The sequence below is a fragment of the Schistocerca cancellata genome, chromosome 2 (genome assembly GCF_023864275.1).
Source record: "Schistocerca cancellata isolate TAMUIC-IGC-003103 chromosome 2, iqSchCanc2.1, whole genome shotgun sequence".
Taxonomy (NCBI): domain Eukaryota; kingdom Metazoa; phylum Arthropoda; class Insecta; order Orthoptera; family Acrididae; genus Schistocerca; species Schistocerca cancellata.
In genome coordinates, this window is record NC_064627.1 from 462,629,328 (window position 1) to 462,642,653 (window position 13,326).

A 13,326-nucleotide genomic window follows, 5' to 3' on the forward strand; every position below is an offset into this window, starting at 1 on the left:
ATACTGATGTCCTGAGTCACATCTGTAATGTGTCACTAGTTCAAGGTATTTTCCCAGACAGGTTAAAATATGTCACTGCCAAGTCTCTCAACAAAAAAGGAGACACCACAGATGTCAATAACTACCAGCCAGTGTCCTTGCTTACAGTATTTTCAAAAATTGTTGAGAAAATAATCTACTCAAGAGTGGTTAGCCATCTCAACAGAAATAGAACACTCAGTAAATCAAAGTTTGTATTTCAAAAATGCTGTTCTACTGAAACAGTAATATACAATTTCACTGCCCACATAATAGAGTCTTTAAACAGTAAAATGTCAGCAATAGGAATTTTCTGTGGAGCAAAAAGTTTCTCTACGTGGATTAAGTGGGATGAAATTACATTAGGTGTTGTGTTCCACAGGGTTTGATCATGGGTACCCTTCTGTTCTTGATGCATGTGAATGACCTCCTTTTTTATCTGACACAAGAAGCTAACTGACACTGTTTCCTGATGATACAAGCATCATTATTAATCCAGTACAAGAAACTCCAATAGAAAATGATACAAATAATGTCTTTGGAAAAGTTATTGATTGGTTTTCTGTGAATAGGCTTGTTCTGAACTTTGAAGATACACAGTACATCCAGTTTTCTACTGGTAGGAGTACAGTTCCTTCAATAAATATAACACATCAACAGAAGTCAGTAGCCAGAGTAGAGCATACTAAGTTGTTTGGTGTGCATACATGAGAATCTTAATTGGAAAATTCATATTTTGGATCTTCTAAAGCGACTAGGTTCAGTAACTTTTGCAATCAGAATAATTGCTGATTTTGAGAATACAGAAATTAGCAAGCTAACACTCTTTGCATACTTTCACTCTCTGATGTCATACAGAATAATATTTTGGGGTAACTCAACACTTAGGCAAAAAGTATTCACTGCTCAAAAGAAAGTGATTAGAATAATGTGTGGGGCTCATAGTCACACATCTTGTAGGCAGCTGTTTAAAAGGTTAGGAATTCTTATAACAGCCTCACAATACATTTACTCAGTAATGAAATTTGTTCTCTCAACAACATGGACGAGTTTAAAGACAAAACAACATGGACCAGTTTAAAGACAACAGTGACATTCCTGATTATAATACCAGAAGAAAGAAAGGCTTACACTATCATCTACTTAACCTATCTTTGGCACAGAAAGAGGTAAAATAAGCTGTTATAAAACTTTTCGATAAATTATCAGATGAAATAAAATATCTCACAGACAGCAGTAATAGTTTCAAAAACAAATTGAAATCATATCTCCTTGACAACTCCTTCTATACCATAGATAAATTCTTGAATAGGAATAAATAAATCTGCCATTTAAGGGACTGGGGCAGGTAATAAAAATTTTAAGCTTTTTTAAAAAAACTTGATTCATATGTGCACTTTTTATGCACTTGACATGTTCCACAGTTCCATACCATAACAGTTATCATGACATTGATCAATGGAATACGTAACTAACTAATATCTATACTCTGCAAACCACCATGAGATGCATGGCAGAGGGTATGCCCCATTGTACCAGATATTAGGGTTTCTTTTTGTTCCATTCACATAAAGAGCAGAACATGAATGATTATCTGAATGCCTCTGTGCATGCAGTAATTATTCTAATTTTATCCTCACGATCCCTAGCTGAGCAATATGTAGGGGGTTGTAGTATATTCCTGGAGTAACATTCAAAGCCAGTTCCTGAAACTTTGTAAATAGATTTTCTCAGGATAGTCTACATCTATCTTCAAAAGTCTTCCAGTTCAGTTCCTTTAACAGTATCTCTGTGACACTCTCCCATGGATTTAACAAACCTGTGACCATTTGTGCTGCCCTTCTCTGTATATGTTTAGTATCCCCTGTTAGTCCTATAGGGTATGGATCCCACACACTTGAACAATATTCCACAGCCATATGCACAGGTGATTTGTAGGGAATCTCCTTTGTAGACTGATTGCAGTTCCCCAATATTTGCCAATAAACTGAAGTCTAGCACCTGCTTTACCCACAACTGAACCCATGTGATCATTCCATTTCATCATTCCATTTCACCATTTGATCATTCCAAGCATTTGACTCTGAGAACCATGACTTGCTTATCTACAAATTAAACAAATATGGGATTAAGGACAAAGCTCTGAAATGACTCACATCATACTTGCACAACAGAAAGCAAAGGGTAAGTGTCATATCAAATGCAGTGAATTATTATTCTAAATGGAGTACAGTATCACAAGGTGTGCCTCAAGGCTCCATTTTGGGGCCAATCCTGTTCCTATTATATGTAAATGACTTGCCCATAAATATAAATTCCCCATCAGTTCTGTTTGCGGATGACGCTTCTGTTTTAACTGAAGATGATGCAGAAAAAATTCTGAGCTCCATTGTGAGCACAATGGGTACTCTAGAAAAGTGGTTCCAGTTAAATGGCTTAAAACTGAACATTGCAAAAACCAATATGGTACATTTGAAATGTGTGGATCTTAAAATACATCATCACAATCATCTTATGGAAGAAGTTAACACAGTCAAATTCCTAGGACTAAATGTGGACAACAACTTAAACTGGAGTACACATATTGAGTTCCTATCAAATAAACTAAGCAGCTTTGCATTTGCAATGCAAATACTAGCAAACTCTACTGACATGAGTACACTAAAAATAGCATATCATAGTTATTTTGAATCTGTCATTAGGTATGGTATCATTTTCTGGGAAAATTCAAGTAGTGTATCTCGAATACTGAAACTGCAAAAGAAAATTATAAGATACATGTGTAGTGCACAGCAAACAGAATCTTGTCGTCCATTATTTCGGAACCTGCAAATCCTAACAGTTCCCTCCATATACATTTATGAAATTATAATCTTTGTACACAGCAGACAAAAATTATTTGAGGAAAATCATTTTAACCACACATACAACACAAGAAATAAAAATAATTTTATGTTACCCACACACCATTTGAAATTATAAGCACCAACTCCACAGTATATGGGGATGACAATATATAACAAGCTAATGGGCAGAAGTATATTTAATATGAAGCCAGAGAGTCTAAAAATAAGGCTACAGTAGATTCTGTGGGAGAAATGCTACTATTCAGTAGAAGAATTCATAGAGGATGACATGATGATTTGAGCAAGGGGTAATTAATTGTTAGTCTTTTATTGTAAGTGTAACAAAATTGTATTATTATTATGATACCATTTGTTAAAATCAGTTGTTGTAATTAATTGTTAATTTTTTATTGTATGTGTATTTTATATTGCATTATTGTTATGGTACCATTTGTTAAAATCAGGTTTTGTATGTATATGGTAAAACTCCACCAAAATTTTGAAGTGTCTCCTGTACCTGAATCAAATGATTTAGATTATGTACGTTATGAGACTAATAAACCACAATCCAATATCCCTACAAGGTGTTACACTCAAGTACTTGTATGAGTTGGCTGATTCCAACAATGACTCACTGATATTATAGTCAAAGGTTGCTATGTCTTTTCATTTTTGAAGTGCAAAATTTTACATGTGCATGTACATAATTGTAATTAAAAATTATAAATCTGAGTACCAATCAAAACCATTGTCTCTCAAGGAAAGTATTGATAGGCTATTAAAATCAGATTGTAAATGCTTTCTCAATTAATTTATTAGTGTAAAACATTCATCTAGAATCCACAATTTACAAAATTCAACATTAAAACAAAGCAAGACAAACCTTTATATACCTTAAAGAAATGAGTATCTTTTATAAAGAAGTACTAATGAATAAGACAATACTAAATTAGCAGTATTTTTCTCAAAAGTTACAATATATCAATTTGCAGTTTATGTTATGTTTAACTATGGCATATTAACAAATTATAGTTTCCGTACAAGTAAGAAAGAAAAGAGTACGCCTTAGCAGACATAATACCTAAGCTTTCCAAGGCACAATAGTTTTGTGTCATAGCAAAGTTCTTAAAAATGGTTCAAATGGCTCTGTGCACTATGGGACTTAACTTCTGAGGTCATCAGTCCACTAGAACTTAGAACTACTTAAACCTAACTAACCTAAAGACATCACACACACCCATGCCCGAGGCAGGATTCGAACCTGTGACAGTAGCGGTAGCGCAGTTCCAGACTGTAGCACCTACAACCGCTCAGCCACCCCAGCCAGCAGCAGAGGTCTTACTTTAATATTATGATGCAGAGGCACAGTACTTGGATGAAGCAAAGATTATATCAGAAATGCAATGTAGACCGTTTTGTACAGTTACTGTGAAATTTCATGGACACTTTTCGGTCTGAATACATGAGACTATTCTTATAACCTGAGTAACATGAAATCAATGAAGGGAATAAAGGAAGAATGGTTCTTAACAAAATAAAATAATGAACTGGAGAACCAAAATTTTACTCCTACTTGAAAAACTGCTGACACATGACAATTTTGAGAGAGCATCATCTGCTAAAATGATGTAAATGCGAATATGCAAGTGATATAAAAACAATTTGTAGAGGTACAATTTCCTGGCAAGTGGTTCAGACACACTGTTTTACAGTTGTATTATCCAACACACACACTGCCTGCTACACTCGTGCCCGTTAGGCTACCCGTATAAGAAGGAAGTGACAAGGCCATGCTGGTTGATAATAGAAAAATATTAACTGACTGTGCTGGCCAGAAGGGTTTCTTGATATACTTGGGGGTACCCAAAAAACAGACTAGTGGAGCTTGTGTAATATGTACTCATATTTCTGCTACTAGGTGTGTATAGCGTAACTCATTGCGAGTTCAGTGTCCCCATGTTGTCAACCTGGCTTGTTTTGTTCACCTGCAGTGATTGTTTTTGCTAGCACTGTTTCATTCTTGTTTCATTTTTTATAATGGCAAGTTTAAGTGAACAACATGCAGCTGTGAAAAATTTTTTTCTACTTGGTAAAAATGCTGCTGAAACTGTTTTATTGTAGGAAACAGCTTACCATAATGAGGCTACTGAAAACTCAAGTGTAAAAGTGGTTGCTCAATTTAAAAATGGCAACATGTTGATTGATGCCAAACCTCATTCTGGATGTCCATCAACTGCCCAAATCACCAGAAATATTGAAAAAATTCAAGAGCCTGTGCTCATAGACCATTGACAGACAATTGACTAACTGTCAGAGATTCGTGGGCTATTTTGGAGGTCAGATCAGCACATTTTAATGGAAGATGTGGGAATGAGAAAGGTTGCTGCCAAGTTCATTCCTTAGATTCTGACTGGCAATCAAAACAAACGTCGAGTTGAAACATGTCATGCTTTGAAACAACAGCTTGAAACTGATTAAGATTTTCTGTCAAAGGTCGTTACTGGTAATGAGTCATGGTGCTATGGTTACAGCCCAGAAACAAAGCAACAGTCAAAGCCAATGGAAGATGTCATGGACACCCCATCCAAAAAAATGTCATCAAGTCAAATCAAACATCAAAACAATGCTAATTTGCTGTTTTGATGAAAAGGGCATAGTTCATTCAGAGTTTGTTCCCCCAGGTCATATCATTACCAAATGTTTTATTTGGAAGCTTTAAGAAGCTTATGCAACAGTATTCATAAAAAAAGACCCCATATACACCATACTCGCCTTACCTGGCCCTGTGCGACTTTTCTTATTTCCACACATTAAAAGGGGATGGGAGGACACCAATTTGATAACACTGAAGAAGTAAAGAAAAAAACAGAGAGGAGCTGCCAGCCATTTCTAAAGATGACTACAAAAAAAGTTTCAGACAGAGGAAGGATCGCTGGGACAAATGTATTAGTTGTAATGGAGAGGAGTATTTTGAAGGGGAGAAGGTTGTTTTGTAAGCAAATTTGAAAATATATAGCTTGTAAAAACTAGTTGCTATTTTTTTCATTTTGTAAGGGTTGGGGAGGGGGGGTGGGGGGGAGGAGCAACCCTTGTATGAGTTATAATCACTGAATCTGTATGGGAACACTGCTTAATATGTGAAAACATATCATAACACAACATTTATAAAACACACAATAAAAATAAACTACTAATAATGGCATCTGTTTCACCAGTCACAGCACTTAGGCTACTACTTAAATTGTTAACTTTCTAATGGTCTGCAGACTTCCTCTCTAAAAGTCCATCAATGCAACTAGGCTGATGGCACCTCTGAGTGTCCATGTTTTCCTTATCTAAATCACTTTTCATTTTTAAAGCCACCACTATATTTCATTCATTGCCAAACTGTTTACATTCCTGTATGTATTGATTACACATCTTCTGCAAAACCTTCATTAACTTCCTTTAGTTTTTGATACCTTCTCTTGTCACAATACTTCATAGAAAAAGCATTACAGAGCAGAGACATGCAGAAGGGAAGAGAGCACACACACACACACACACACACACACACACACACACATACACACACACACACACACACACACACACACAAAGTAACAATAAAGCAGTGTAAAGGAAATAAAGACAAACCATCACCACATTCCTAAATAGTGATACACTGCCAAAGGCCAAATAAAATTAAAGAAATAAGTAAACCATGACCAAAAGAAAAGAAAATTGCATCTTTCACTATTACTATCATCTTTGGTATTCACTGTCACATTCACATTTAATATATGAAAATTTCAGAGTACAGTATGCATTAAGAATTAACTTCCTGTTTAGTCACTGCCTGGATAGTACACTCCCCAAGTTGTCTTACAGAATATAACAGTTCATCTGTATTTGAGTCTAAAGTTTCTGCTGCACTGACTGTTGAGTCAGTATGTTTCTGCTGTCCAAATGAAAGTGATGATAAATAGCTGGTATCTCCAAATGGAAGTGATGACTCTCCCCTTCCTATTTCTCGCAGTTCATCTTCTGTTACTGCATTATTTGCACCACTGGAAACCTGAAAAATAAGTCAGTGTCAGTCTTCACAGAAAGTGCTAATAAACCTGTAAGTCATGTTACTACAGTCATTTTCACAATCTAAACACAAATAAAGGTAACAAACAAGCAAAAGAAGAAACAACAAATCATAGATAAATGGTAATACCAAAAGTACACTAAGTCACAAAATCTGATGGAAAAATTAATATGAAATGATGAAAATATGGAAACAAATCGTATAACAAGTGGCAGAACAGGGAAAAGATGTAAATAGGGACTCAAACACAAGTACAATGATTTCTTTCAAAAAGAAAATATCCTGCTCCCAAAAACCACAGAAAGTGCTAAGAAGATCAATTGTGTGTTACATCACCGCCTTTCTACACTCATAATGTGTCTCAAATCTAGCTCCCATTTAATCTACCTAGATTCCTCCAAGACATTTGACACAGTATCACACAGTCACCTGATTACTTCATCTACATCTACATCTATACTCGGCAAACCACTGTGAAGTACGTGGCAGGGAGTACATCCCAGTGTACCAGTTATTGGGGTCTTTTTCCTATTCCATTACTTGGAGTAACTTCCTAAGTTTCTGTGAAGACATGAAGAATTCCTGATGTTTAGGAAATAGGGAGTTTGTCAGAAATAGAGGTAATGCATCAGTCTATAAATCAGGGTAAAAATTCAAATTTATCACTGCTAATTCTATTGCTCATCACTGAAACTTGAGTGATCTACATATAATTTCCATAACATGTAGTGAATAGTGAGTTCTGTTAAAAATGAAGAAGTACAAAAGGAGTGTACGTGTGATGCAGTTCAAAAGTATGTTGTTGTGATTATAAATGACCTGTTTACATGATAGGAATGGTTTGTTGAAAAGTTCAAGGAACAGTTGGAACAACATGCTTCCCTGAAATGAAAGCCTGTTTCTTCACAATAAGAACTAGCATATGAAAGATGCTAAAAACAATTCTCCTGTCTTTGCAGCATATTCTGGTGGGAACTATAACCTGATTATACTTCCCTTCATGATTGATTCAGAAAACAAAGTGCCTCCTGACAGACACCAAACAGTAACTGAACAAGAATGTCTGAATCACTATACAGTTGTTGAGTGAGGTAGAAACAATTCAAAACATGGCCCATCTTTCACTTTGGAGAAATAATTAAATAAACAGGTAAAATTAAGTACTAACTCATCAAAGTCATAACATGGAAGGATCTGAAACATATGGCTCTGAGTCAGCGATATCTACCAGCTGGGAACATTTATGTTGAGATATCTCTGGGATAAGACACTATCCCAAGAGAACACTGAACAGGCAATGTGTCTTCAATATAATTATTTCCATAGTTAATACTGTTATGAAACACTTTAGTGCCAACAACTGCTCCAACAACTTCCTCATCTTCAGCAATGTCTTCAGTCACTCTCTATCATTAGAAAGGGTGGGAATGATGGTGAGTAGGCTGTCTCTCATTTCCAAGCACATTGCTAGATAAAAATATTGCAAAGTATATGGTTTGCCTGTTACATCCTAGGATGGTATTGGGTGAGGAGGGGTGTTTCCTTGCACCTGGTTCTGCCAAGTGGAGGGAGGATTATGGCTGCTTGAAGATGTGGTGTGAGAAATCAGTTTATAGGTTAGCATTGAGGGATAGTACCTGTCTGTGAAGGACTTAGTGAGACCTACAACATATTGAGCAAGGCAATTCTCATCATCACAGATGTGTTGCCTATGGGTGTGGCAAGGCCTTATGGGGGTGATTTTTTGGTGTGAAACAGATGACATCTGTCAAAATGCACGTAGTAATGATGGTTAGTGGACTTGAGATGGGCAGAAGTATGGGTGGAGCCACCCACTTTTCAGTGTCCCCTTCCTCTGTTCTGTCATCTCACCCCAACCCACTCGCTGACAGCATCATCATCATTGATATTGTGCTTTGAAACTAACTAGTGCACAATGGCCGCGACCAGTTCGGAAAATTTGAATTCTATTTACGAAATAAGTGAGGAAGCGTGGAATAAACCGTGTTCCTGTAACAAAACAGCAAGAAAAGGCATGTGTTGTGTAAAGTGTAACAGGAAATTCCATTACTCGTGTGTAAATTCAACGAATAGAGTGAAAAGCTGGAAATGCAGTGATTGTTTTCGTACTGACGGTGACGATATGGTCGAAATCAAAACAGACCCGTTAAAAATGTGTGTGTGCGAAAAGTTGCAGAATGAACTCCGAATAGTAAGAAAGGAACTTAAGTATTCGAAAACAATTATATGTCTGCTAACAAACGAACTACAGAAGCGAGAATCAGGCAAGATATAAATGTGCAAAAACTACAGATTTGATGCACCCAACATAAATCACGATTCACAACACAGTGTGCATACCACAACACAGAATGCAGTTCAAAAAGGAAATCAATCTATGGGTCCAGCAATGAAAATGCAAACCTTTGCTCCTGAGAGTCAGTCAGTGAATAGGAGACCCAAAATATTCATTGCCTCAGATAGCCATGGCAGAGACTGTGCAAGAAACATTTTAAACTTAGCTTCAAATAAATATGATGTTGAAGGGAAGATGATACCAGGTGCCCCCACTAGTGTAATACTAAAAAAAAAATGTAATGACCTCCATAAGTTGACAAGTGAAGATTTTGCAGTTATCTGGACAGGGGCTAACAATGTAGCAAAGAATGAAACCAAGTTGGCAATTCGTTCACTACATAAAGCCTTGTCAGCATTACAAAATACAAATACAAAAGTGATTGTAGTTGGTGTACCACATACACATGACCTGCCTGAATGGTCTTGTGTAAACCAAGAAATTCAATCTGCAAACAGAAAACTAAAAAAAACAGTGAAAGGCTTCCATAACACTTGCTTTATTGATACTCCTAGTAACAAGGAGCTTTATACAGCACATGGACAACACCTTAATGCAACTGGTAAAGAACTAATTGCCACAAGGATTTATGAATCAGTGGAAACAAACAGGAAAGTGTACAAAACAGCAATAGAACTTAAATGGAAGGATACTGAAGTCTCAGATAAAGAATCAGTGAGAATTGTTATTGACACAACTCCATCACAAATAACAACAGAATCCTTAAAAGTGAACTCTGTTTGTGGGGAGAGGACAATTACTCAAGCAATAAATTTACCCAAGAGGACAGTGCAAAAGTTTGAAGAAGCAGCAAATAAGGTGGCAGGAAAGAAGGCACCATATAAGAAGAGAGACCTACTTGCAAAAAGAAGAACAGCAAGTCAAGCTCAAGGGATGAGAATACCAACACATGGAGTACGGCAGTCAACCCGAAAAAAGAAACCACAACCGAGGGACCAGGATTTTTGGTGGGATCAGGAGTGGTTTCACAGACGAAAGCCGTTAACAAAGTGAGTCATCAAGTGGATGAACAGGTATGTGACTATCATAACACACATGATCACAGTGCATCAAGATGAAAGACATTAACGGAACCTACAACTTCAAATATAAAGTCAAACTGCTCTCAGAGGAATACAGACAGAGACAAACTACTTACTTTTCTACAAGTTAACATACATTGTATTAGAAATAAAATTTTAGAATTAGAACATTTATGTAACACTGAGCATGTAGATGTTATATGTGTATCTGAGCACTGGTTAACACAAGAACAAGTAAATATGTTCATTCCCCAAGGGTATGTCGTGGGAGACATGATATGTAGAAAACAGAGAAAGAATGGCAGGAATTTTTGTCAAAGAAGGAATAATGTTTTCCAGAATTGATGTATCTACATACTCCTCAGAGCTAGATGGGGAGTTTAGTTGTGTAAAACTAATGAATGAAAATATAGTGGTAGTTAGTCTATATAGGTCGCCAGATGGTGATGTAAATTTGTTTATTGAAAAATGTTAATTAATAATTAAAAAAATATTGAAGAGTAAAACGAGAATTGCTATATGTGGTGATTTCAACATAGAAATGGTAAACACACAGAGACCAGTTGCTAGGACATTTTTGAATATGCTAAGATCATTAGACCTCTATTGTACAAATAACTGTGCCACACGTAAGAATGTCTGTATAAACAATATTATTGTGAATTTCCATAGGGAGGATTTTACAGTTAGACTTGCAGGAAGTGGACTTGCAGATCATGAGCCACTACTCCTTACCCTCTGTAAGAGGCAGCCAGTTAAAACTGAAGAATCTAAAGTAGTAGTGGTACAAAGATAGAAGGAAGAGTACATAAATATGTTTGTTGATAGATTAGGAAGTGCAGATTGGGACTTTATATATCTGGAATATCTTTATATATCTGGAAAAAGGGAAGCTGAAATTAGCTTTGGTAACTTCTTTAAAAAGTACACAGATTTATGGTATTCTTGCTCACCAGTAAAAAAAATTAGATATCCAAATGAAATGAAAAAGAAAAGTCTGAACTGGTTCACACAAGAGCTAGTAGAAATTAGAGGAAACATGCATATGCTGTACCAGATGCATAAACAAGCCTCTGACCAAGGGGCAGAACAGAGTGTGAACATTCATAGGTCATATCTGAAATGCAAAAAATACTATAAAGCTAAACTTCTTCTGGCAAAAAAGCAAGCAGTGGAGAACTATATAGAAAGAGCTCCCAATAAATGCAAGGCAGCCTGGCAAATAATAAAACAAGAGAATACACCGAAACGCACAGAAACAGCTCTGCTTGATCCTGAAGAATTAAACGAGTACTTTTTAAACTCAGTTAAAGAAATTAGTAACAGTATCAAAGCAACAAATTCATCTGCAATGAACCTTGTTGGAACACCACTGCCTGTTAACCTGGCATTTCAATGGAGGGCTGTCACACCTGCTGATGTTATAAAAGCTGTATCCAAATTTTCAGGTTCTAAAAGTATGGACTGTTATTGGTTATCAAATAGCATAATTAAAAAAACAATACACTCAATCGCCAAACCATTAACTTATATTTTTAATAAATGTGTAGAATTTGGAGTTTTTCCGGATGCACTCAAGGTATCAAAAGTTGTCCCAGTTTTTAAAAAAGGAAAGCTACAGACCAGTCTCCACTGTTCCAATATTCTCATAGGTATTTGAGGCGCTGATACACACACAAATAAGCAACTTCTTTGAAAAACACAATATCCTATGTAACAATCAGTTTGGCTTTCAAAAGGGGAAGAACACAACAGGGGCCATCTTGGAAATCATTGACCAAACCTTAACAGCTTTTGAAAATAATAACATGGCATCACTGGTATTATGAGACCTAAGCAAAGCTTTCGAGTGCATTCCTGTTGACATACTACTGGGGAAACTAGAGTTTTATGGGGTGAGAGGGAGCACTTTATCTGTGATAAATTCTTATTTAAGTAACCGAAAACAATTCGTTTCAGTCAGAAATTTAAATTCATCCATCATGGAAATCAGCACAGGTGTACCACAAGGGTCTATCCTTGGACCCTTCTTCTTCATTGTCGCTATTAATGATTTACCTAAAAATATAGCTCACCCTGTTGTGTGTTATGCTGACGATACAACACTACTTACCACACATCAGAACATTTCAGATCTGAATAACCTAACAAAAGAAACATTAGATAAGGCCCTGGACTGGTTTGCAACCCTGACAAAACACAACAACTTTTAATGGGAACATCAAATGAAGTAGGCAATAAGTCGGTAAAACTCTTAGGTATTCACATTGACTCAAAACTATATTGGGAGGAACGTGTCAATCATGTATGCGAAAAAATATCTCAGGTGGCGTACCTTCTCTTGAAACTAAGGGAGGTAGTGAGCTTGGAGTACCTCAGGGTGACATACTTTGGGCTATTCCAGTCACATATTTCATATGGTCTTATTATATGGGGGCACTCCCCTCACATCAAAAACGTATTGAAATTACAAAAAAAAGTCATACATATAATATGTAAAAGAGGTCATAGGGAGCACCGTCGTCCTCTTTTCTCCAGACTCAGAATACTTACAATTATAAATTTATACATCTATGTGTCTGTACTCTATATTAAAAATAATATTTCAGAATTTGTTGCCAGAAAGGAAATACACGAACACAACACCAGGGCGAACGGTAATTTAGACATACTGCGCTACAGATTAGCGAGCACAGGAAATTCCCACATAGTTAACCCACTCAAAATGTTCAATAAACTGCCAATTCATGTTCAGTCTATGGATACAAATTCTTTTAAAATTAAGTGGTACAGCTGGCTGTCAGATCATCCATTCTATGACATTAAAGAATTCTTTGAGATGCCTGAGGAGAATATAAGCATTTAAAAGTTGTCTGTAGTTAAACATATTATTTTGTGCTGTGGTTAATCGTGTGTAATTACAAAGTTTATACTATAAACAATAAAATACCATATTATATTAGATTATAAGATAGCTTGTTGTGTTAG

General features: G+C 36.2%; 1 protein-coding gene across 5 annotated transcripts in view; it reads right to left on the minus strand.

Annotated features, from left to right (window-relative positions):
* Positions 1-5,978: 5,978 nt before the first annotated feature.
* Positions 5,979-13,326, minus strand: part of LOC126161968 (myoneurin-like) — a 76,205-nt gene continuing 68,857 nt past the window's right edge. For all 5 annotated transcript variants that reach the window (XM_049918154.1, XM_049918157.1, XM_049918155.1 and 2 more), the window contains one exon: positions 5,979-6,921. In XM_049918154.1, the coding sequence (XP_049774111.1) occupies positions 6,673-6,921 (249 nt within the window). In that variant the 3' untranslated portion in view covers positions 5,979-6,672. The remainder of the gene's footprint in view (positions 6,922-13,326) is intronic.